The 23,194-nt window shown below is 36.0% G+C and overlaps 1 protein-coding gene across 1 annotated transcript in view; it reads left to right on the top strand.

Moving 5' to 3' along the window:
* Positions 1-9,039: 9,039 nt before the first annotated feature.
* The window catches only part of MUC5B (mucin 5B, oligomeric mucus/gel-forming), a 49,606-nt gene continuing 35,451 nt past the window's right edge, over positions 9,040-23,194 (top strand). The window contains exons 1-16 of the mRNA XM_061999692.1: positions 9,040-9,112; positions 10,896-10,967; positions 12,560-12,628; positions 13,529-13,790; positions 14,666-14,780; positions 15,197-15,287; positions 15,744-15,856; positions 16,351-16,567; positions 16,912-17,037; positions 18,171-18,288; positions 18,942-19,080; positions 20,396-20,506; positions 20,895-20,964; positions 21,697-21,834; positions 21,918-22,082; positions 22,803-22,897. Coding sequence (XP_061855676.1) covers positions 9,040-9,112; positions 10,896-10,967; positions 12,560-12,628; positions 13,529-13,790; positions 14,666-14,780; positions 15,197-15,287; positions 15,744-15,856; positions 16,351-16,567; positions 16,912-17,037; positions 18,171-18,288; positions 18,942-19,080; positions 20,396-20,506; positions 20,895-20,964; positions 21,697-21,834; positions 21,918-22,082; positions 22,803-22,897 — 1,974 coding nt within the window. The remainder of the gene's footprint in view (positions 9,113-10,895; positions 10,968-12,559; positions 12,629-13,528; positions 13,791-14,665; positions 14,781-15,196; positions 15,288-15,743; positions 15,857-16,350; positions 16,568-16,911; positions 17,038-18,170; positions 18,289-18,941; positions 19,081-20,395; positions 20,507-20,894; positions 20,965-21,696; positions 21,835-21,917; positions 22,083-22,802; positions 22,898-23,194) is intronic.

Below are 23,194 nucleotides of genomic sequence, written 5' to 3'. Positions count from 1 at the left end.
CCATAACATGTATAAATAGCTTAGTAATTACCAAGTGTTATACAAATTTTAAGCCTTTTGATATGCACCAGTTACAACCAAGTTGAAATACATCACAAAATCTAAAGGAGTATGCTGCAGTGACCATTGTACAGCTCCAATGGGGTCAAAACACTTCTGGTCACAGAAAACCCAAATGATTACTAACACAGTGAATGGCTTCTCCCATTATTTTTTGGTCTAGAGACTGAACTTTAGCTTGATCTGATCCACCTTCACTCAGTGTGGAATAACTGGACTGAGTCCCTGGGAGCTTAAATTCTCCAGGAAAAATAAAGCAGTCAGATCTATTTCAGCCAAATTTTGTCAGTATTATGGCAAACTTAATGCTCAGCTGGGCAACGCTTCATCTGCTGACGTATGTATGCTTCCTCGTCTAGACTCTTTCCTTAGAAAAATAAGACTGTCACTTAGCAATGTTGAGTATATAACCACCAGAGCAACTTAGCAACAGAAGCAGACAATTCTCTGTCACTGGGAATCTTTGAGCCAAGAAGGGTTGTTTGCCTAAATGATTTGCCATAAACCAAATGCTAAGTTACATTTAAAAAAGTACACGAAAAAAGTGTGAGAGAATTTAGTCTGGGTTATAGAGGACACCTGGTTCAACAAAAATGATCACATTGATCTCTGGTGGCCTTGAGTTTTGAAACATACTAAAAGTTGTCTGGAATATCATTGAAAGAACTCGGAACTCACATGCAGATTTCCTTCAGTGCAGCTCATCTGAGTTATGCTGAACTATTTTGAAAGTGCATCAGCATATGAGGCTAAAGTTTCCTGGAGTCTTGAATTCAATCCAAAACTTGTAAGAAAAGAAAGAGCTCCCCACCTGTTTGCAGGAATGATTCAGAGAGAACAAATGAGCATACATAGGAGTTCCAAAACTGCAGGATCCACACCGTAAAAGCAAACTTACTTTACCTGTTTTTCTTCTAGTTGGACAGAAACCGAAAATGGAGATGGACAGCTTTCTGGATTGTGCTTGACTCAGAAAGCTGAAGAGCTCACTGTCTGCTATGAAACATATGTAATTTTTTTTCTATTTATTTCTAAAGATTGTAGTAGTCTAATTTATTTGTTCCTTCTTGTAAAGGCAAAAAACATGTCTCTATTTCATGCCAACATTTTCTCTATCAAAAGTGTTATTGAATTGATAATGGTAATAACGGAAGACAACCCTTTGGGTCAATATTAATCTGAGATAAAGTTCAATTAGAAACCGTACCTCACCTTCAATTTCCAAAGAAGTCAGCCTACAACAGCAGTACACTTCATAGCAAATTCCATGATCATGTAATTATTTCTACAATGCTCAAGCTTTCTTCAGAATTCAGCATCAACTCCATAGAGATTGTAAGATTGTCGGTTCAGGTCTGCATTTGATGCATTCATTATTGCATATTTTATTTACTCTAATGTAGTGTCCAAAACACTTTCCAGAAACAATGACGACATTCCTATTTTATTGAAGGGAATAGATAATAATGTTGATCTTAGTTTGAATCAACAGTTAAAAGCTCGCTCTCCAAAAAATTTCTTGAACTTATTCAACAATAGGACTTTAGTGCTTTCACCAGTAGGCAGGATCTGCTATTATTTCAGTAGTGAAATTGAAACATAAACCAAAAATATATTGCAGCAAATAGGTTCAATACATTCTAGCACAAACTACTCTTGTTCTAACACATATCATATTCTTAAAGGAAGGAAAAAAGGTACAGAAAACACAAAAAGAACTAACAGAGGAATATTTCCCTAAAGCTAGTCATGGGACAATATAGACAGGAGATAAATTTATGTGACAGGAACCATAGCCCTTCTACTCTGTACCTTTATAACAAGCATGTCTCAGAACTAACCGTACACGGAATAAGTCTTAAAGTAACATGATGTAGCAGAAACGCATCTGGATTTGAAAGAAAAAATTCCACTTATTCCATCTTTCCACAATGGTCACTGGATCAAGAGATAGATGAGATACAGAAGATCGAGTGTTTGAAAACACAGAGAAGCAAATGAAAAGGGAAATCTATCCTATAGAAACTAAGTACTTGCATACCATCCTTATTCTGAAAAGTAGGTGAATTTTACACTGTTCAGGGAATCTAGAAATATTATTATTTTCACTTTTAGAGTGTTTATAAACAGTTTATAATTTAGTCTTATTTTCCTAATCAGCAGTTCACCAAAATCTGCTTCAGACCTGAACTGTATGGGGGATTGTCTCTGTTCACTATTATTAATAATGCAGATTCTGCCTCTGTTCAGTTAGAAGTATTGTTAGCACTTGAGGAATAGCAATCTGGTAAATTAGCCAACACGCTACAGCAATCACTGCCAGTTTACAACACCATACTCCTACTGAGCTGCTTCACAGTTGAACTGCCATTGATAAAGTTTGCTTGATTGTGGCAATAGAAAGGACCAGAACTCTCTTCTACTAGTTGTTTCAGGTCAAGGGAAGAAATTTCAGTTCATACAATTCTTATGTACTAAATGCAAACATGTAACATCAGTTTTCAGTCACTTGCGGCGATGGATCAAAGCAGATAAAGATTTTTCATAGTTTTCAGATCAATAAAGCTGAAAATTGACTATAAAGAAGTCAACAGACAATGCATCCACTGACGTATTGAATGTTCAATACAGTATAAGTCTAGCTGCTCAAGTTTGACAGCATTCTTTTTTTATGTTACACTTTGGCATTCCAAAATGATAAGGAGACTGACAGCTCAGCTTAGCAAACCATGCAGACTAATTAGTCACCTCCATGATGCATATTTAGACAATATATCTGAAAATCACCGTCTATGGTAACTTACAGGATAGAGCCAGAGAAAATAGAATTTCTCTTGAGAAATTCTCTACCCACTCAGACTCAGAGGAAGGATCACTTACGTGAGTAACGAATGTAGGCTATCTGAAGTCTTAATGTGCAAGCTTTATGACTATGCAGTATTACACAATCTCCAAGTGCATGATTGGATCCTGCTGTTCTCCACTGGCTTTCTCTTTCACTGGGTGCACATCAAGCACCTGCTGTAGAGAGGATGAACCCGGATTCAAGGTTGAATGAGAGCATGTTGTGAGTGTGATAGTTGTCCACAGTCCCCTCATTGCCTGGAGAATTTGGCTGTTGTGTAGTGAATGTGGCACACAGATGTCTGATCAGTTAAAAACATTTGAAGACATGACTGAAGATCTCTGTCTAAATAAACCAAGAAAAGCAAGAATCCTATAAGAGACATGATATTTCACTAACATAATTTAAAATGATCTCATGAAACTGCACTTATGATTTTTACATCAATAACTCCCAATGTTTTGACCTTGCAAAATAAACAATATTTTATAAAAGTAAGCAGAAGGTTTACATAAAATTTAATAAATTAAAAATAAAACAATGGATGAAGACAGTGTTAATATAAAGCATCATATCAATAATCACACAAGTGAACATCAGGATTGTCTTAAAAGTATTTACAGTCCTAATCCCTGCTACTGCAATAAGGACTGATGGCAAGCCTTTGGCACTTACAAACCTTATCCAAATTTTGAAGTGAAAATAATTTGTGGCCAGTTTCTCCCTGTATTTTGTCCAACATCTTCCATCAGTTTAAGCCTTTCTGCTATACTATTATCTAAGTTTTTAAAGTGAAATGCTAAATATGGAAAAGGAACTTTTGAGAGTTATTTTACAGCAGAGATTCAACAAACACCCCCCACACACACATCCCACACACTCTGACTGCAGTATGTTCTCCCCTCAAGGAGGATAACATAACAGAATCTTTAATTATCAAAATGAATGGCAATATTTGAATTGAAATACTAAAGAGGTCTCAAATAACTTTTATACCAGAGCTCTAAATTTAATTAATTTCTCAGCCTTGAATTACACATGGACTAAAGGATTTTGTTTCCTTCTCCATGTTTGTTTACATGCATTTTATTATATCTTCCATACACTTTTTAGATAAAGAAAGTCTGCTAGAGATTCAAACTAAGGGTCTATTTGCAAGGGTCCAGTGGAGGAAGACAATACAACATCCACTACTAATATGACTTCAGACAAAACTCACTAGCGGTACTAGTGCATGTATCTCTACTTCTTACAGTCTATTATCTGACTGTCATTCAGCAGAATGATGTCCCCCAGAGTATTCTAATGTGTAGACTTTTTGACATTGTGCATCACAAATAAGTCTCTTTGAGGTTTTAGATTTTCTACTCAGCTGAGCACTCTGTTTCACTCACTTTTTTACTAGTACCATTACTCTGATCCTGCAAATGCTTACCAATTGCTTCTAAAGACTGTTTTTTTAATTATTATTATTATTTTGAGGAATTACTGTATGTCACTACATATCAGAGTCCAGTTTTCTGCTGGCTTTAGGCAGTGCTGCTATGATCACATGGCACAGTATAGCCCTGGGCAGAGACACCAGCTCATTTCCCAAACACAGTACCATGGTGTGAGTGCTTCAAAGAAAATAAAATTTTGTTAGCTACAACTTCATACAAATGTTGTAACACTATTTCCTATTACAAATTTACCTTCAGTGTTGCTAGCAGAGGGATCTCTGCAACACGCACCACCGCACAATGTAAATATGTCCTCAAGTATGCGTGCATATACCGTTTTTTTTTGTCTATAATACCAATTACAAATGCTAGTATGCATAGTTGTGCTGTCTGTGTTTACAAGCTATAAAGCAGCTTAAATGTTTATCCCCTTTGCACACAAAGATATCCTGGGCATGTTCAGTCAACATGGAAACCTTACGCTGATCCCTGTGTCCATACACCTCATGGTACAAGCCACATGTTATTTTTTCTGCAGAAACATCTCTTACTCAGAGCATTGCAGGAATCTTTCTGGTGAAATTGTATTTAAGATTTCATGCTTTCTGTATTTATTTGTACTTAAATTTCAAGTGACTGAATGAGAGAAACACTTAAAAGAGCAAGGACAGAATCATCAAACTGGTTGAGTGCTACAAAGTTCCTTTGTCATGCCAACCAGTTGAAAGATGTATATCAATTTACAATCTCGTTTTTTAACTGTGCATTCTTCTTTTTTTGGCCAATTGTCTTGAAACACTGAAACTGAATATACAGAAATGCCGGGCATTCAGTTACTGCTGAAATTAATACCATACTCTGAACATTTAACATTGGATGTTATTCTGGCTACTTGTAAAAAAACCCCTATATCCCAGTTTGTCTTCAACTGGGTATATGAAGAGGAAGAAAAAGGACCCTGGAGGAAGAAGAGGAAGAGATGAATGCAGAGCAGCATTATCTGCAGGTAGATCTGAAGCAAAGAAACCATAACAATGCAGATGGCAGAAGCAGTCAGTCACAAGGAAGATTTTTCTGAATACAAAAATCCTGGGAATGACAATCTGAAATTTGCAGAAAAGGTGTGAAAGAAGGCATGGGCTGAAACAATGCCATTCAACCTCTGAATGTTTTATTACAAAGAAAACACCTCATACCAGTGCAGGATTACCCTGGGAAGTTGTGGTAACCTCACATTATTGTGCTAATACTAATACTATTGTCCACTTGACCCAGTACACACCAATCATGACTTTTGAGATCTTTCCCAGGAAAATAAACTTGGTTAATATAAGAACATGGGTGTATTTGACATGCAATACTTAAAATATTAGTTCTCCTCACTAGCTTTGTGTAGGTGGAATGTCTTAATGCAGGACTCTAAGATGTCCTCTAAATTAATTTCTTTCCAAGGAAAAACTGTTAAATAAAATGAGAGATACTATACTCAAAATAGTTCACTTCCTGGCCATATTGGTGTAAACTAGTCTCCTACATTGCAGCTAGACAGCTTCTAATGCCAGATTTAACTTATTATGCTTTGCATGCATTCTTCTAAATGGCACTGTAACATTTGAAATGAACAAATAATAGAAATAAAACCAGAATTAGATTCTAACCATATTATACATCACTCATTTTACTGTAAAGCATGCAATGGAAGTCAAAGGATTATGTGCTTCGTCCTCTATGATGTACACACTAAAAGATAGCCAGAGAACTACTCTTGTTAATGAAACAGGATTTCAAATCGCGTGTGTTAAGGTGATTTGATTTTTCATCGGTGAGTTTTACCTAAGCATTTGGAAGTAAAGGAATGTATCAATGGCAGCGTGTTCAAATAAGATCTAGTAAATGATATGAGTTGTATTCCTATTTCAGTCTTTAGTTAAAGGCTTAGTTTAGATAGACTATGTTATATCATACTGCAAAATACCTAGTGCAAATGTTTGAAATGTAGGTCATCTTCACTTAATTAAGAGAATACCTCTTCATGAACACTTCTGAGTAGAAACTAATTAGTTGCCTCATTTTTCCACAGAAAGTCTCAGATAAAAAAAAGGTTGGATTTGGGTTTGCATAAATAAAAAATCACAGACAATAAGAATGATACTTCAGCTGAATGCAAAGCCTAATGTCTTAGCACCAATTCTGGAGGTTAAACTCAGCCTCAGAAGTGGGCAAATGACCAACCAGAGAAGAGCCCAGCAGACAGATCCTTGTTAACTTGCATTTTAGCACTGGCACAGAGGAAATGGCATAGTTGCTATCAATTAAAATGTTTTTTTCTGTTGAAACAGACCTATTCCAATACAGAACTAGGTAGACTAGACGCCTTCTGCCTGTGTCTATGAGTGTATCATTCTAACTCTTAGAAACATAAATGAAGACACAGATTTCAATTATTACTGCACCTGAAATTAACTGAATTTGCTATGACATTTTATTCTCATTCTGTAGAGAGGATGTATGAAAACAAGATATGATGGTCTTATTTTTTTTTTATGAAGATGCATGAATAACATCATCAGCATGGAGCTTTTGATCATGTAGGACTAAGATGAGTGGATCTGAAAAGGCTAACAACTCTTCTACAGAAATGTTTCATTCAATTTAATATCACAGATGCAGAGAGTAAGAATATGGTCCCATGAAACAGAAAGAAAAGATATAGAAAGGAGGATAATGTGATCCATCACATGTAAGAGATTTGAGACTTTCAGCCAAAACCACAGATATAGGGAACCACTTTTGATGGTTCCTTTAAGTGCAGTCAAAGAGGTTAAATTTAACTGTAGACCAATTTCATTTTAACTTGTGGTGACCATAAAAAGGGAATCACCAGTAGTGACCAAACTGGTATCTCTGAGAGGTCATAGCACTTCCCTGAAAAGGCTGGAAATGTTAACCTGTGTATGTGAAACCACAGAATAGCAATTGTTGATATGAATTGATTTTTCAGTGGTAAGCAAAGTAATGATTCATAAAGCATATTTTTCTTCTTACCGATAGACTCAATAAGCTTATGTGCATTACTCAGCTGAGTTTACCATACTATTTTGTAATTACTTTAATGATGCACCAGTTATATCTGTTAAGTTTTTTCTTTTTAAGATCTTCATCCTGGAACTTTGGTAATAACTGTTAGAGGCAACAACATTTCCCTTAAATTTTCACTACATGTATATCAGTACATACAAGTATCTTGTAATCATCTTCTTTTCCTCATTAAATAAAGCTAAGGTAACTCCTACAGATTTATACACCAATCAAGCTGCCAGAGGTATAACTCATGACTGAAATCAAGCAATTCTTTTCCTCAACACTTCCAGTTTTATTTAGTTATGTCACTTTTATTTAAATATTAGTAATCAGTTGTACTTTCAAAATGTTCAGGAAAGGTGGCTCTTTTCTTGGTTCTGCTTACTGTTTAGGGAAAAGATATGCCTTTTATTTCTCACTTAATGATGAAGTTGCTTCTTCAAATATAACTACTCCAACAGAGAGAACACATTAATTTTCAGAAAGAAAAAAAAAATAGCAATTGAGGTATTTTTGATTGGCCACTTAGTTTATTCCCCTGCCTCATGGAACTATCAATTGCACTTGTGTCATTCTCAGGTGGTGTTTTTCTAACTTGTCCTTAAAAAGCACCAGAGATGCAAATTTGACAGCTTTCTTGGACTCCAAATTTGACTCCATGTGGTAGATCCATCCTCCTAGTGATAGACTTTCTCTACACTCCAGAGTAAAACACTATAAAAGGTTAATTCACTAAAGCAATCTAGCTGTAAATAAATATATTTACATACTCACAAAACATTGTCCACCTTCTCATTGTTGTTAAGATAAGGAACATTCCAAAGGACATTCTTTCAAATTAACCCTTTTGTGTCACTAGGCAGAGCAATCACGAAGAAAATCTATATTGTTTAAATTGTAGGTAGAATCAATCTAATTGATATGGTTCAATTATATTTGCTCACAATGGAAACAGATGAAGTAGCACTAAAACTGCTTGTGTGAGAAGCATGTGTCCATATTAATGACTCTGCAATACTGATGGGTTTTCACTGCATAGTCCTGTGTTGCACCTGGCCTGTGGATAAATGTTGACTTCAGATGGCATTTGATTTCTCCATTTTCACAGGCAAAGTAGCTACATTTACAGGTATAAACTACTTTAAAAAAAATAATCCGTATCAGATGGAACTTCCTTGGGAATTTTGAGATATTGCAATCATTTACTGCAACGAGGAACATAAAAAAGAGAAGTAATTCATCCTATACTTCAGCTCAAAAATAATTCAGAAGTCCTTTAAATTGTATTTATCCCATAATATATAACCATTTGGGAAGACTAAGCCTGAGTAGAAATTCTTCCTGATCACCTCTTGACATTTCATCAAAAAGACCTGTAGAAAGAAGACTCCTCCTATAGTGCAAATAACTGAGAAAAAGTCAGAGCATCTTCTATTTATTCGTGCACCTGTAAAGGAAAACTAAAATGTCTGAAGCCCCACCTTTTAAGAACCTTGTGAAACAGTCTGGGAACGGAGCCAAAACCTACTCTCTCACTATATAAGACTCGGGAGCAGACAGGCATTTCCTCACTGGCAGGCAGTTCAGTAGTTTCTACTGGACTTCCAGAAGATGGGCACAGGTGGTGGGACGCGAATAACACTATGGATATCAATACTAGCACTTGCCTTCATAGAGATCAAAGGTAGGAAGATACACTTGCTTGGTACTATTTTAAAGAATTTATAACCTGCTTCAGAATTTTAAATGTTTTTTTTCTTGGCTTTGTCAAAATAATGAACCTGTTACCTTTATGCAAGATTTTGTTTTCTGTTACAAAGACATTACCTACTAAGAAGAGGAAATGAATTATCTCAAAAATTTATATTGTACTCCTCTCATCCTATTTTGTCCAGTCAAAATCTGGAATAACTCCAGTGAATTCAGTGGAAATCACTCGGAACTCATATTTATACCAAAATGCCTTAAGATTTGTATTTACCTTTGCCATCCATTTCAAGGTCCTACAGCATTTCTAACTACAAAAACCAAAAGGTGCAAAAGTGGATTTAGAAAGGAACAAATTAGTGGATTTTATCTGCATGCATTATGAAAGATTTTGTTTGTTTTATCAACTGACAATACAGTATTGATAAAAGGAGGGATTTTGCTCAAAAAACATTGGACAGCAGGTTTTAAAAGCTCGTATATTCTTACACAAGAGTTTGCACAAAAGCTTTGAGAACAAGGTTGGTTTTGATAGCGTGCAAACAAATGGAGTTGCCTTAAAAATTCTAAGAGCACACTTAATAATCACAGATGAGAGGAAATCTTTTTTACATATACTTCACCTGTTAATTTCCATTAAAATTTAAGGTAACAGCAATGTTTTTAGTGCATTTTGATCTCAGATGCAGACCCTATTATTTTACATTTTCCTACTTCAATGTAATTCCACAGGGAATTACTTTAAAAAGTGGTAATGTCAAAGAACAGCCTATCAAAAGATTAGTCCAGTGTACAATAGAAATGTGAATCTGCAATGCACACAGCATGAGGCAGAGTGTTGAAGACATACAATGCATGGAGAGAGAGAGACAAAGGGCTCTCTGAGGTTAGACAGTGGAGAAGAGGAGCCCAGAAGCACTGCATGGTTCACAGCATAAAATGAGCACGTGTCCTTCCATCATCAGCTGCAGACCTTCAGCTGGTGCAAAAGGGAAGGGGCTTACAGAGCTCCCTGCAGGTCTGTTTTTGACATTGATGCCTCTACCCATGCTACCCACAGACTGCCCTTGGTGTGGGATGCAGCAGAGGAGCTTGCTCCTTTGGTTTTCTCAGGGCAGCATAGCCTTCCCTACAACCTATTCTCTGATGAACTCTCAATGAGTAGTGCATTGAAAGCTCCCCTGGCTCCTGCAGATTTTGTGTGTATTCCTGTTCTCGTGCTGCAGTGGAATGGAATGAAAAAACAACAGCCGCAAATGTATCAGAAAGGCTTATTTCTTTCTGTGTGGCTGGTGCGTTTATTTTCCTTCTGCTGCTAGAAACTGTAAAATAGAGTAACTTTGGTTTTCAATAAGCAAAGACAGGGATCAGTCCTTTAACTTTAAAATGAATTCTTCCCGTACAAAATCTATTTTTAAAGCCCTCTGGCTAGAAAAAGGCTTTTACTGATGTTTAAATGACACAGTGATCATAAGAGCTAAGAAAGTTAAGTACTATGACAATAACAGAATAAAGATCTGCTAAAACTATAGTGTAATTTATTAGCCAAAAAAAAAAGGCTGAAGGAGTAGTGTATGACCACCGTGGTTGCATGTAGCACAGATCCTGATGCAAATCTGATCTCTCATAGATGGATATAGCTTTGCTGATTTTTTTATACACTACCTGTTGCATGTTTAAACAGACGTAATTGAGAAATTATAAGGGAACTCAAGAAAATTAGATATTAACATTTTCCTCCTCCACTCTTCTTGATATAGTTCAAGCCCAGGATGATGAAGCACAAACAAAATCACATTATATTTCTCCACCCATCCTGCAGCGACCAATAAGTAAGTATGTTAATATTGGTGTATTTCTAATATTTTGTCTTAAACTATATTGATAAATAGTAAGATTGCTAGAATGTGCTTATTTTTAGCTAGAACATACTTTCCCCTCTCCTGACTTGCCATTCCCCTCCCCTTCCCCCCTTCACCAGAAATGATAGATAAGCCCTCTGAGTGCTCTAAAACGGACAACTTCCTCTAAGATCTGCCCCAATGGACCTTGTCTACCAATATGATACAGTTATCTGATATTTAACTTCATGAATTCTCACCTGCCTACCATTCTATGAAAGGTACATACCTCCTATCTAGAAGTGTGTTTTCAGAAGAGGTGTGTGAATACATACATATCACCAAGGTATCTGATAGTAGGTAATAAAAGATACATTTTTTATGGTGTGTCAAGATGATTGATGACTGCCTCACAAGAGAGTAAGAGAACTGTAACTACCTTAAAGATGTGACTAATTAAGCACTACAAGATCATGCATGACACATACTGCAAATTAAGGGTAGAAGGACACAATGCTGACTGGTATATTAGTGAAGAAGGGCTGAAACAATTTAGCATTAAGCCTGCCTTGTAGTCTGCAATTTGCAGAGTTATTAGCTGGTAACTCAAATAGTGTAATAAATAAAAATAAAGTATATATTAACATCAATAGTATTAAAATAGTGTAAAATAAAAACAAACTGGAAGTGTACCACAAATTATTTACTAATAGTGAGCACATTTAATTATTGGAACAGATTGTCAAGGAAGGTAATGTGCATACTTTCCCTTAAAATCCTTACATCAAGATTAAATCAGATTAGCTCTCTAAAATACATACTTTGATCTAAATGCAGAAGTCGATGGCTGATATTACACAACCTACAGTTTGGAAGACATCATATCCTATGATTTTTGACACTTTCAAAGAGAAACTACATAAATTCTTCAGACTGTCATGTGAATAGAATCACACTGCAGGCTCTCTAAGTATTCCATTTCTTTTGGAAATGGAAAATTTAGTGCTGGATCCCACTAATATAAAGCCTTGCATGAAAAGCACGTGATTAAAGTTTCATAGAATTTAAACTTCTTTAAAAAATTTTTGCTTAGATGTAGTTATGCCAAAGTGCATGTCTCAGCACAAATAAAGAGATTAGCTTCAGGAAAAAAACAGCTCCTGTTTGTCATTCTCACCTCCTAATATTCCTCAGTAACTTTCTGCTTCTGAGGGGCAAAGGCTCAGACACAGCAATTAACACTGCTGTTTCTGCATCACTATTAGAACACTGTGCTCTAAAGATCAGATTGCTTATACTGAGTTCAGAACATCACAGCCAGCATCAGATGGGAGTCTTGAATAAGTAATGCAAGAAAGTGCTGTAGCCAAATGGCGTGGTCTTTGGGATTTGTCTGTTAGCAAAATATAGAGAAAGACAGAACACAACACATTGCCTAAAAAGTACCAATAAAACCTTATGGAAAGGTCCTCCTAGAATGTAACTAGTAGTAGGAAATGCTAATCACTAAGGAGACTAGACAATCTCTATCCATTTTTTAGGGCTTCTTATAAGATTAAATACGATCACGTTTTCTCCTTTAGATTTTCCATCGGCTTCAAAATCGCAAGTGACAATCATTCCACCTTTTCAAAACGCACTGAAAGTAAAGGGTAAGTTAAATACATGTCATGGCTCAGATATCTGTATTCCTGTTGATCACACAGGTAGAGCACAGAGTGACTGAAGAGATTAATACCTTGTGTAAGATCCTTTAGCATCATAAAATAAAATATTAAGAAGAAAAGCAGACTGCGGTACTCAGTCTGCATTTTGTTAATATGATGCAGCTGTAAAAGGTTTTTTGTAAAAAAAAATAAAAAATCATGCACAATATTTCCAGTGTTCAAAGCACTGTTGAGACGCCTTATCTAGGGTAGAGGGTACAATTCTGACTAGCTGTGTTCAAGCAAGGCAAGAGTAAATATGGAAGAGATGCAAAGAGCGATTGTGAGGATAATCAGGGAGACAGGAGGGCCTGGAAATGAAGACTGAACTCACTCTCTTTGAAGTAGAGAGGTGGCAGCCCTTCTGGCTCTACTGGCACAAGAATAATCAGGTACACTTGAGATTGGAACATGTTTTAGAAGACGCTGACAAATTTCTTCAAGCCATTCAAAGGATATAGCCATGAGTGGCCTTCTCCAGTAGAAGTATCAGCTAGTTTTAAACTAACTTTAAACTGAGTTTATGGTGAAACTTTAGAATTCCATAAATTTTGGAAAGAATTTATACAGTATGGATATCAGCAGAACCAGAGCAATAGAAATAGTGACCCAGGAGATCTCTTCCAGTTTTAGGCCCTATGTCCCTACGCAAAACAGATTAAACACAAAGACAAATGGACTAAATAAATAACAGATCAATAAAGAAAAAGTTTGCCAAAAAGGAAAACAGAAGATGGGTTTTTTTGTACAGAGGACAGTGAAACAAATAAAAAGATAAATCTGACTAGAGCAAGGATATTTAGAACAAATTACAGAAAATTCTTTCTGTTCATTTTGAATCCACAGCTGGCAATCCCTCTCACAATGGTCGTGTGTGCAGCACATGGGGTAATTTCCACTTCAAGACCTTCGATGGGGATATCTTTTACTTCCCTGGACTCTGCAATTACATCTTTGCATCCAACTGTAAATCTCCCTATGAGGACTTCAACATCCAGATTAGGCGTGCAACGGTGGACAATGCTACCGTGATCAGTCGCATCATAATGAAGCTGGAAGGAGCAGTGATTGAACTGACCCATGGCTCTGTTCTGCTTGATGACAAACTGTATGTTCATAATTCGAAATTGCCACTACTGCTTTTGCTCCCAGGTGGGAGACAGGTGGCTCCCAGGTGGCCTGACAGAGAGCTAAGTGCTGATTCTGCAGATCATTCATGTGCCCATTTTGATCAGATGAGCTATGTACTAGATGCTGCTCAACTGTTACAACTGTGTATATATTTACAATTGAGTCTGTAAGCTGGATTCAGTCAAAGTGTTAGTTTTTATACACTTTCTCATTTCCATGAGTTTTACAAGAACGGGATCTGTACTCACTTAAAATGAGTTAGGCTGGAAACTTACTATCTATGTAGTAATGGCAGCACTAAGTTTGGCATAGGGTGTGAAATCTGTCCAAAAGGCAGGGTAAATATTTATGCAGCTATCCCATAGAGAGCTGTGTATTATAGCAGCTATGTACAGTGATCTAGTCTAAAGGTAATCTCTGGTACACCTTTGTTAATGGCACTCATGTCACAGAAAACCTAACGAGTCTATCTCTTTATTATCAAGGGCTTTCAGGAGTAAATAGCAACATCCTGAAGCATATTGCCTGCAAAAGAAAAATTCCCAGCACTTTCTTGAACAATGCAACCAAAGACATATGCCAACATTTCAGCTAGCAAAATACTATTAACAGAGATAGACAAAAGGCACAGCACAGAAAGCAAGGCTGTCCCATCTGTACAATAAGAATCAATTACATAGGAAACAGACAAAATGTTACAAACTTGCTTCTCTCTATTTAGTTATTGTTCTGATTAATTTCCTCACCTAAGCAAGCTGAAGCTTCTCAAAGGCAATTAAAAAGGATATCAGTGTGGATATTGAATGGATATTCTGTCCCTACATCTACTGAATTATGATGATTTCTCCTCAGGGTTCAGATGCCCTACAGCCATATGGGAATCTTGATAGAGAAAAGTAACAACTATTTGAAAGTTTCTGCCAAGTTAGGATTGACATTCCTTTGGAATGAAGAGGATGCCCTCCTGGTAAGAAAAGATTCAAAACATGTCAAAAAGCCTGTATTTTGAAAATAGCCTCTTTAAATCTTTGCCATGTGTTTTTAGTGTATTGTTCTGCCTTCCAGTTCTCTCCCAGTTTTCCTTTTTTTTCCCTCACCATGCTTAGCTCAGGATCAATAGACACCCAATTATAATGTTCCCTCCTCACAGTGAAGTGCTCCTCAGATTCTAGACCTGGCAATGTGCTGATGTTCACAGCCCTGAGGCAAGAATAAAACCAAATTTTTCTTGGTGATTGCTGACCTTCTCAGTGGTGCTTACCTTGTTACCACATGACATAATCTGCACAGCATACATGCGTCAAATTTTGAGTACATGGGTAATATTGATATAGGCCATGTTCCTAACGATGAATCTAATCTCTCTTTCCTCATTTCTTTTAGGTGGAACTAGATAAGAAGTATGCCAATCAAACTTGTGGACTTTGTGGGGACTTCAATGGAATTCCGATTAGCAGTGAATTTATTTCAGGGAGTAAGTACCAAGAGGCATTATTAAGTACTGGTGCTTTGTTTTTCTTTCTTTTAGCAGTATACTGTAACGTTGGTTGTGGATTTTATTAACTGCAAACCTAGTGATACTTTTTTAGATATCTCTGATGTCAGTTATAAATAGAGTGAGACTAATTTTGCAAACAAAAAGTTGCATATGGCAGGTCTTAAAAGGTCTCACTAGGCTTTGAGATATATTAGGCTGCTTCTCTCACCATTAGACCTTTTAAGACCTGCCATATGCAACTTTCTCTTTGTTTTCAAAGTTAGTACCCAGTTCCTTGGATATCTTCTTCTCCTTTTGCCTTTCATACTACAGTGATATTATTTGGTGATCACTGTTCATGTCATAGTGGGTAGTACTGTGAAAGAAAATATCTCCATGCAAAAGCTAGGAAAACAGTGAATATTATTCTTATATTTGGACTGCTTTTTACAGAGACAAAATTGACTCCCATACAGTTTGGGAATAGGTACAAGATGGATGGACCTACAGAGCAGTGTGCTGATCCTATTTCTCCTGCTCCTCTGGTGAACTGCTCAAGTGAATTTGTAAGAACCTCTCTTTCAAAATTTCTTCACTGTAAAATATATTCTCCTTATCTTTGGGGAAAACTTGTTAGAATTGGAAAAAAAAAGCACAAATACGACTCAATTGTAGCTCTGTAAAGAGAATTGTTCTTAGTCAATTTTTTTATTCTTTGCTAAAGTGTATGCTAGAAAGTTACATTACTCTTCCAAGAGGAGACTGGATATTTTCATGAAAGAGAAAATCACTAAGGATATCTTAATGCAAAGAAAATATGATGCTTATGAAGTTACTTGAGCTGAAAGTAACTCAAGATATGGGAACACATGAGAGTTAATCAAAGGAGTTACATGTGTTCTTGCACTATTGTTTTAATTTTCCCTAAGCATCTATTTACAGCTACTGATAGACAAGTTACTGGATCAGATGGACCTTTTGTTTGTTCTGTTACCTGCCTTAAATAATCAGTTTGTTATTTTGTTAACATATGCTTTACATTCTCTATTTTGCTCCCTAGGCTTCTATCTGTGAGACAGTCTTAACCAGTAAAGCATTTACAAGCTGCAATGCACTTGTGAATGTTCAGGACTACATTGAAACTTGCATTCAAGACCTATGCCACTGTGACAGCTCTATAGCTGACTTCTGTATGTGCAACACCTTTGCTGAATACTCCCGACAGTGTGCTCATGCAGGTGGACAGCCTCTGAACTGGAGAACCTCAGAACTGTGTCGTAAGTATCTCAGGAAGGGATTTTCAGCTGTACTTACTACCCATACCTAGTAAACTTCAAATATGTGATTTTTTCCCCCCAAGAACACAGCTTTTTAAAGGTGCATGTAATTGTCATGAAGTCAGTTTTAACGTTGAGTATACTCAAGACTTTGGGAATATGGAAGTTTAGATGATTTTACATTATGAAGTGTTTTAAATATCTATCAAAACATAAAAAATGTTACAGCCTCCACTTGGATAAGGATTTTCCATTTATCTTCACAGAAAACATTCTAAATTGTAAACACTGGTTTTTCAATTTCAAAAGAAAAGTCAGCATTGTAATACTCTTTCTACTTTCAGCCAAATCATGTCCTTTCAACATGCAATACCAGGAGTGTGGCTCTCCCTGCTCTGACACCTGCAGCAATTCAGAACGATCTGCACTCTGTGAAGATCATTGTACAGATGGCTGCGTCTGTCCTCAAGGCAAGCCAATTTTCTGCTCTTTTCTCATAGCTAAAACTGCTAGAATACTTATCTGTACACATTTAACAATTTTCCTATTCTGTATTGTTCTCATCATGTCACAATTGTTATCATCAAAGTATATAACATTTCATCCTTGATATGCATGCATAATTTCTATTGAGATTACTAAAACTCCCCTTTTAAACAACAAACATGCCCAAGACACGTAAATAATGATGGAACTGAGAATAAGATATTTGGCTCCTAACAATAAGGGGAAGTCTTTAGGAAAATGGTTTAGTGGTGAGCTTGACAGTGTTAGGGTAGTGGTTGGACCTGATGATCTTAAAGGTCTTTTCCAAAAGGTCTGTCCAACCAAACAATTCTACAATTCTGTAAGTCTTCTATTCTCAGCATCCATATGACAAAGTATGTCATGTTTAATTGTATTTTGCCCACGATGATAACTCCTGGCATTAGCAAAGCTGCAACTCTTTCTGTCCAGCCCTATGTGTCTAAACACAAGCAGCTGTGAGAGCACTAGACAATGTGTAAAATCTGGCACTTCAGAGAACTACACATGGGAACTGAGTATGAGTACAAGGTAAACAATGTAAATGTATTCTCTTTGGATATGCCTACTTCTGTGGATGAGAATTGTTGCTGTTAAGAGTGGCTGCATGGTAGGATCTTCATCCCTTGCAGCTCTTCTGCTCATCCTCCATGATGTCTCACTGAAGTAACCATCACTTATTTGTATGATAGCATTGACTTCTCTTAGATCATGCTTTGTTTGGTATAAAAATATTTACTGTACAAATACTGTCCCTGGACAGTCTTACAAATGGTTCATCAATTCCCCATCATTATCTAGTAATTTTAATCTTAGTTCCATTCTAACAATGTCCTTGACAAGAAGATATTTTCCTAGAGGTCTCTTTTGATCACCCTAAGATTTTAGATAGGCTTCAATGGAATATACATAGCTTCAATCCCTACATAGCTGTCATCCTCTTATTTTTAAGTACTTTGTATTACTTTTTTGAGTAATAGAGAAGGAATAGAACATGCTTTCAGGCATCTGCTACATATGAGTACAAAAGCAGGTTTCGCAGTGCACAGAATAAGTAACACACCATTTTTTTCACTAGGAATGGTATTTGATGACATTAATGGTGCTGGCTGCATTCCCCGCAATGAATGCCACTGTACCTATGAAAGTGAAACTTATGCTCCTGGTGCCTCCTTCTCATCTAAATGCAGATCATGGTAACATACTCCTTTTCTGATATTTCTTCTTTTAGGGACAGTACCTTGATATTTTGAAGACAGGGGGAAATTACTAATTTCCCCTTAAAAAAATGAGGAACTACTTATCAACTGAAGTCCTTTTACATGTTTTAGAAGATACTTAGAACTCTGCTTTCTGTTCACATTTGGAAACAAAAATTTAAGATCAGATATAGGAACTTCAATTTCAAGACCAATAAATTAAAGGAGACTATCAAATTCGAATATATTTTTTCAATTTCACTATAATTACTGAAATATTATTCCACAAGTGTATGCAAATGAACTTATCTATGAATAAAAAAACCACAAATATGTATCTTATTTTGCAAGAAATACTTAACATGTTTGATGAGGGGTAACCATATGCAGCAGAGTAGATGCTAGGTTCACCAGGACTGAATTCTGCCCAAAGACTGGAAAAGAGCAGCAGTATATAAATATATATAAAAAGATCGCTAATATAAATGTGCCTGCTCTATATTTATGATGAGATTTCAAAGCAATGTTAGTTTCTTTCACAGTATGATCAATGCTTCAAGAGGAAAATGAAGGCATTAGCTACCCTTATTGTCTCTTATTTAATTTATACTTGCATTACCCAAGGTTACTGAATGCCTTCTTCATTTCAGTACGTGTGTTGGAGGTGAATGGTCTTGTGTCACCCAGTCATGCCCTGGGACTTGCAGTATTGAAGGAGGCTCTCACATTTCAACATTTGATGAGAAATACTATTCCTTCTTTGGAGACTGTAGCTATGTCCTAACTAAGGTAAAACTGAGTCACAAACCTTGATAAAACAATATGCTAAAGGAAAATGTCTTTATTAAATATAATGTTGTTTAACTAAAAGTACTGGCAATCACATCAGCTTTCTGAAACTCAGAGGGTTAATATGGAGTCTGAAACAGATTTCCTAAATTTTATTGGAGTTTTTAGATTATTATGGACTGAATTCTGAGTAGATATATAAAATAATGACTATAGATTTTCAGATTGCAGAACACTAGGTGTATTTGTTGTTTATTTGTATGGGATGAGTGATATAAACTATTTCCATAAAGACTTCATATTAATAAAATCTGTTCTCAAAAACCTCAAACTGAATGTTACCAAGGAAGAGAACCATAAAAACTTAGGAGTTAACTAGAATGAGGTAATTTAGAAATAGATTACACTGATTCAATGAAACTTTTCTATGAGATTCACAAGCACTGGGCTTGATACACAATGGGACCATAGATCAGACACACATTAAATTCCCCTTTTGGCACCAACAGGTAAAGTTAGATTCTCAGACACTCTGGAGGTACAGAAATCCCCTCAACTTAGACACAAAAGGTCAAAAAGCCTTAAATTATACCATTAAATTTAGAGATGACTGTAATTCTGCATCTCAGTTGTCTTTGATTTAATCTTCATTATGCCAAGAAAATGATAAGACACATTAAGAAATAGAGCCTTCTGTGTGTTTCCCTGGAATGTTTTGGCCATTATTCTTGCTTTAAATATAGTTTGTGGAACACGATCCAATGAAAAGGAGAATCAAGATAAAAACTGAATTTTGCCTTTACTCAGTAGTTTAGTTTATTAGCTTTATTTAGTAGTTTAGCTTATTCTCTCCTACAAGAGGATATTGAAATGTGTATTTCCTGTGTGTTAAAAGAATGTCCATATCACCAGGCTTTTTCATAATCCATCCACTGCAGAAAAGACTAAAAATAAATTAACTCCCCAGTGAACGCCATAACCAATGGGCAAGAAAAGCAAACTTCCTACTTCTCCTCTAGCGTATTAAACTAGTGTTACCCAAAAATTAGAAACTGGTATTAAATATTCAGCTTAATGTGTCTAACTTGCCCTTGAATGTCGGAAGTAACAGCTTTCGATGTGGAGACTATATGAATGTCAGCTACCTTGTCAACTGTATATGTATATGTAAAAACACATGGGCAGAAAGAAAAGAAATAAACAATCTTTTAAAAGACTTACTTTATTAAGAACACCATTTGAGTGTCAATCTTTTAAATATAACTATATTTTATTATAACAAACTCTTTTAACAATATATTTTGTTTTCTTCTAGCTCTGTGACAGCAATGAATTCACTGTTCTGGGAGATATAAACAAGTGTGGCCTGACTGACACTGAGACATGCCTCAAGGGTATAGCTGTCAGCCTAAGTGGAGGACAAACTGTAAGTAGCAAATGTAGACACCTAACATTCTGCAAGGATGTTTCCAGAGCTTAATAAACAAGTAGTTCTCAAACAACATATAACAGCAGAGACAAGAAATCCACACGGATTTTTTTTTTTTTGGTTTATCTCAATTGAACATTATTCAAGGGAAAATTAGGAATAAAGCAGGCATATTGGAAGTCAAAATCCTAGTAGTTTTCTGTTATCTAGTTATCTTTGGGCTTTTGATTGCTTGTTTTGATAGTCCATGGATCACAGTAATACAAATTAGAGAAGCAGTGTAAGAATGAGAACAGTCTCCCTTCACTTTTTTTTCCTTTTGTCCTGAACAATACTAGTCCTTTCCTAAATATGCTTAATAATCATTGCCTTTTCTTGTGGACAGAACATTGTGATCCAGCCCTCCGGCAGCGTATTTGTGAATATGATCTACACACAGCTGCCATTCTCTGCAGGTAAATTCCTTTGAATGTTTCTGTAATGTTTCTTGGTTTTGACTTTAAGATATTATTACAACAGTTGATCTAAAGCTAAATTATATTTTTAAGTACTCTACTCAAGGTCCAATAAAGTATAATCTCTCATTTTTAAAGTAATAGTGCTTGCCTATTCAAGTCCTACAATTTTAGCAAAATTATGATCTAATTTTAGAAATATGTAATTAAACAGAGATTCAGTTGAAGTAGGTAGTACAATTACATACTTCCAGATCCAAACATTGTTGTAAGAGAAGAAAGAAAAATTCTGATATGCTAAAGAACCCAAATGTCTGAATATCTCAAGTGGTTTAATTCCCTGTCATCCCTCTGTCCCTTTGCTTGGTGCACATTCATCACTGGAGAGTTTTTCTCAGATACTACTGCACCTGAAGAGAAAGTAAACCATGAAAGAACAGACTAGGTCCAACTTTTCATCAAGCAAAGGTGGTCTTTTTAATAGCAACAGAAGTGTGTGTTGTTCCCCTTATTTTAAAACATCTGCCAGAAAGTGGAGATTTTTTAATATGTTGTTTAGGGTAAAGACAGTCTGTTATGGTGCTGGATTTGAAATTACATATAGATCATTTTCCCCCTAGTTCTTCAGAAATTAGGATGATATCAGACACAGTTGTAGAATTACTCTAATGAACAGTTATTTCAACTCCTCATCTCATATGGATTTATAACTCTTATGTTCTTATGTCCTAGCGAATGTTACCATCTTCAGACCATCATCTTTCTTCATTATTCTGCAAACAACTTTTGGTATTCAGATCCAGGTTCAGCTCGTGCCTCTCATGCAAGTTTTTATAGACTTAGACCCATCACATAAAGGGCAGATCTGTGGTAAGTGATCTTGTTATAATAACTGCTTTTATCAGTACACTTCATTCTGAGGAGACTTTCACAGCCCATTTGCTTCCTTTTAGGTCTCTGTGGAAACTTCAATGACATGCAGACAGATGATTTCAAAACCACCAGTGGTGTAATAGAGGGTACTTCAGCTGCCTTTGGCAATACTTGGAAAACTCGGGCAGATTGTCCTGATGCCAAAAATACCTTTGAGAACCCTTGTACTATCAGCATACAAAATGGTAAGTTCAGCATATAGTAACAACTTTTATTCTCTTTTAAGATAGAAAGAAAGTACAAGTTACTCAATCACCAAGTATTTAGCAAAAAGAATAGTGGATCACTTGTACACATGGTATTTCCTTCAATTGACACAGTAGAAGACTTCAGTTAATAAATAATAGCTAGGATAATATTTTGGAGCTTCAAAAATATTCCTTTAAGTAAAGAAAGCAAGTGTTTTTTCCAGTTTACTTAAGGGAAACTGGAACTATACCGCGTATTAGTAATCCATCCCTGGAGAGGACTGATTGTCATATAGGAAAAAAGCTGTGCACAGCCCTGTTGAAGGCTGAACTCAATGTTGTCCTTCAACTGTTAAATTGAGAATCAGACTTAAAATTCAGAGCTTCATAGCTCTCAGGTTCCATGTGAGCCAATGAAATATGTATTTTTTTGAGCATTCACAAGCCATTCTTTCTGTTTTCTGTTCATAATGTGAACTTTCGTTTTCAAAATTCAACTAAGATTGTCCTAGTTTCCATGACAGCTACAGTGGATCAAGAGCATTCAGTTTATGAAGAGTTCATATTTTTTGTATAGAGGAAGTAAAAGACTGTTTCAGCAAATGCAGAGATGATTTTTATTGTAAAATTAAGCTTTTTCAATTTCCTTGCAAGAAATATCAATATATTGAGAAAAAGAAGTGCCGTAGCAATTCTTATACTTTTTTCAATTCGCAGATGAGTATGCTCAGCACTGGTGTGGACTGCTTTCTGATACCATGGGACCTTTTGCTGAATGTCACTCAACAGTGAATCCAGAAGTTTACCAGAAGGTATTTGGCTTTTAACTTTTTCCCATTTAAATAAAAACCACTCAGATTTCTGACGCTAACACCTGAGAGAATAACTTGCCAAAGGGGAGGAAATGCATTCGTAATAGTTCTTTTCAAGCCAAGGGTTCATTCTTACCTACACATCATAATAATTGCTCCTTTGTAAAGATATCTTTCCATTCCCAGGAGGATAAACTTACAGGTGCATTCCCATTGCCCATATTTTTAGGTACTAACCTAAATGCTTAAGCTAGGAGTTTGGACTCCCTGGACTTCTTATTAGGTTAAAGGACAAAA

Source organism: Colius striatus, chromosome 7 (genome assembly GCF_028858725.1).
Source record: "Colius striatus isolate bColStr4 chromosome 7, bColStr4.1.hap1, whole genome shotgun sequence".
NCBI lineage: Eukaryota > Metazoa > Chordata > Aves > Coliiformes > Coliidae > Colius > Colius striatus.
Note: the sequence above shows the minus strand (reverse complement) of the source record. Positions and strands in the feature narration are given on the sequence as shown.